Genomic DNA, 2,737 nt, shown 5'->3' with positions numbered 1-2,737 from the left:
TCGGCGGGCGCTTGCTAGTGACAGTCCGTGGGACTCTAGCGCCGCTCGCCCTCGGTTCCGCCTCCTTGCGGTCCCACCACCAATCCCTGTGGGCCAGCTCCGGGCCACTTCACACCAACCCCAAGAGGCAAGTGAGAAAATTGTCTTTGGCATCTATCTCCCCCCCCCCCTTTTCCTGTCAGTACTAGGGGCTGCCGTCGACCACCGAGCTGCATCCACCACGCTTTTATTATGTATATTTTGAGACAGGATCTCACAAAGTTGCTCAGGCAGGCTGTGAATTTATCGTCCATCTGCCCCAGCTTCCTAAGAAACTGGAAGTAAAATTCTGCAGCACCAGGACCAACCTAGCATCTGTTACCTAAAAATACATTTTTGAGCTACCCCTTGGGTTTCCACTAGGGTATGTTTTACCTCCTGCAATTCTTTGAGAATCTCACACCCTTGCTCTTGGATGTGTCTCATTTTCCCTCTGAATACCCATCTTTCTCTTACCCTTTATGCTTAAGCCTATATTAAAATGTCTTTATTAACCTCCACCCAAATACATCTTTTAGGAGGTTGAGTAGAAATACAGCTCAATGGTAGCGAGCCTGCCTGGCCTACAAAATGCAGAGCTCAGTCACAAGCATCATATATTTTTAAAAAAAATGGGTCCTGTTTTGTTTGAGATAGGGTCTCTCTGTATAGTTTGTCTATCTTGGAACTCACTATGTAGCCCAGACTCAAACTCACAGAGAACCACCTGCCTCTACCTCCGGAGTGCGGGATTAAAGTCTTACCCCCGCCATGCCTGTGTCCTGTCTGTCTTCATGTGTGTATGGGTGCACACATGTGGCGGCTCCAAATGGACTGTCAGGAATTATCCTGGCTTACTCTTTTACCTTACTCTTTGAAGCAGGTGCTCTCAACCTACAGCCTGTTGATATAGCTAGTTTCTCTGGGAAGTCCCTGTCTCTACCTTCTAGGACTTCACAACCACACACGTTTATTAGTTCTAGTGATCCAAATTCGGGTTCTCTCTCTCTCTTTTTTTTTTTTTTTTTGGTTTTTTCAGAGCCTGTCCTGGAACTAGCTCTTGTAGACCAGGCTGGTCTCGAACTCACAGAGATCCTCCTGCCTCTGCCTCCCAAGTGCTGGGATTAAAGGCCTGCGCCACCACCGCCCAGCCTCGGGTTCTCTTTATAAGAGCAGTAAACACACACAACACGCACACTGTATGTCTGAGTGTGTCTATGTGCACTGTTTGCATGTAGGAGCCTGAGGAGGTCTGAAGAGGCGTTGGATCCCCTAGAACTGGAGTTACAGAAGGTTGTTTGCCACCATGTGGGTGCTGGGGACTGAACCTAATCCTCTGGAAAAGCAATAAGAGCTCTTGACCTATGAGCCATTGCCTCTGGCCCCCAGATTCTGGTCCTCCTGCCGGAGCAGCAAGCACTTTAACTGTTGCTCCATCTCCCCAGCCACCCCCACACACACACACCTTACTGTTTGAGACAGTCTCTCTCACTGTCTCAGTTACCGTTTCTACTGCTGTGATAAACCCTATGACCAAAATCAACATGGGGAGGAAAGAGTTTCTCTTAGCTTCTATGTCCAGGTCAACTCATCGGGGAGAGCGTGGGGGCGCTGCGCACCGTGCCGTAGCGGCAAACAGCTCGGAAGGCTGAGCAACAGACTGAAGAGCAGATTGCAGAATTCAAAGAAGCCTTTCCACTATTTGACAAGGACGGTGCTGGGACCATAACAACAAAGGAGCTGGGGACTGTGATGAGGTCTCTTGGGTAGACCCCCACTGAAGCAGAGCTACAGGACATGATTAATGAAGTAGATGCAGACGGTAATGGCACAACTGAGTTCCCTGAACTTTTGACAATGATGGCCAGAAAAATGAAAGATGCAGACAGTGAAGAGGAAATCAGAGAAGCATGCCGCGTGTTTGATAAGGACGGCAATGGCTACGTTAGCGCCGCAGAGCTTCGCCACGGGGTGACAAACCTTGGAGAGAAGCTGACAGATGCAGAGGTTGACGACATGATCGGGGAAGCAGATATTGATGGTGACGGGGCGGGCAAACTATGAAGAGTTTGTACAAATGATGCCAGCAAAGTGAAGACATTCTACAGAATGTGTTAAATTTCTTGTGCAAAATTGTTTATTTGCCTTTTGTTTGTAACTTATCTATAAAAAGCTTCCCCCTACTGTAAAAAAAAATGTGTGTATAGTAATTAGGATTTCATCCCTCCTTGTTTTCTTCCCTTGTCTTCTGTCATTGTTCTTAAACCTTATTTTAGAAAATTGATCAAGTAACATGTAGCATGTGGCTTACTCTGGATATATCCAAGCCCTTCTGCGCATCCAAACTTAGATGGAGTTGGTCAAATGAGGGAACATCTGGGTTATGCCTTTTTAAGTAGTTTTTAGGAACTGTCAGCATGTTATTGTTGATGTGTGGAGTTGTAACTCTGCGTGAACTGTGGACCGTCAACAATATGTACCTCAAAATTGCACTATTGCAAAACGGGTGTCTTATCCAGCTACTCGTACACTATTTTTTTGTACTGCTGGTATTATACCAGAAACATTTTCTTTTATTGTTACTTGCTTTTAAAGCTTTTTTAGCCACTTAAAATTTGCTTATGGCACAATTTGCCTCAAATCCATTCCAAGTTGTATATTTGTTTTCCAATTTAAAAAAAAATTACAATTTACTTAAAAAAAAGGGGGGGGGGAGTCT

At 45.8% G+C, this 2,737-nt stretch overlaps 1 protein-coding gene across 1 annotated transcript; it reads left to right on the top strand.

Moving 5' to 3' along the window:
- Positions 1-1,730: 1,730 nt before the first annotated feature.
- On the top strand, positions 1,731-2,082 carry LOC130877337 (calmodulin-A-like). The gene has a single exon (XM_057774531.1). The coding sequence runs from the start codon at positions 1,816-1,818 to the stop codon at positions 2,080-2,082; it is 267 nt and encodes an 88-aa protein (XP_057630514.1). The 5' UTR covers positions 1,731-1,815.
- Positions 2,083-2,737: the final 655 nt, after the last annotated feature.

This window comes from Chionomys nivalis, chromosome 7 (genome assembly GCF_950005125.1).
Source record: "Chionomys nivalis chromosome 7, mChiNiv1.1, whole genome shotgun sequence".
In the NCBI taxonomy this organism is placed as follows: Eukaryota; Metazoa; Chordata; class Mammalia; order Rodentia; family Cricetidae; genus Chionomys; species Chionomys nivalis.
Note: the sequence above shows the minus strand (reverse complement) of the source record. Positions and strands in the feature narration are given on the sequence as shown.

Coding starts and splice junctions, on each gene's coding strand:
- LOC130877337 (XM_057774531.1), top strand. CDS start 1,816: ATGATTAATGAAGTAGATGCAGACGGTAATGGCACAACTGAGTTCCCT.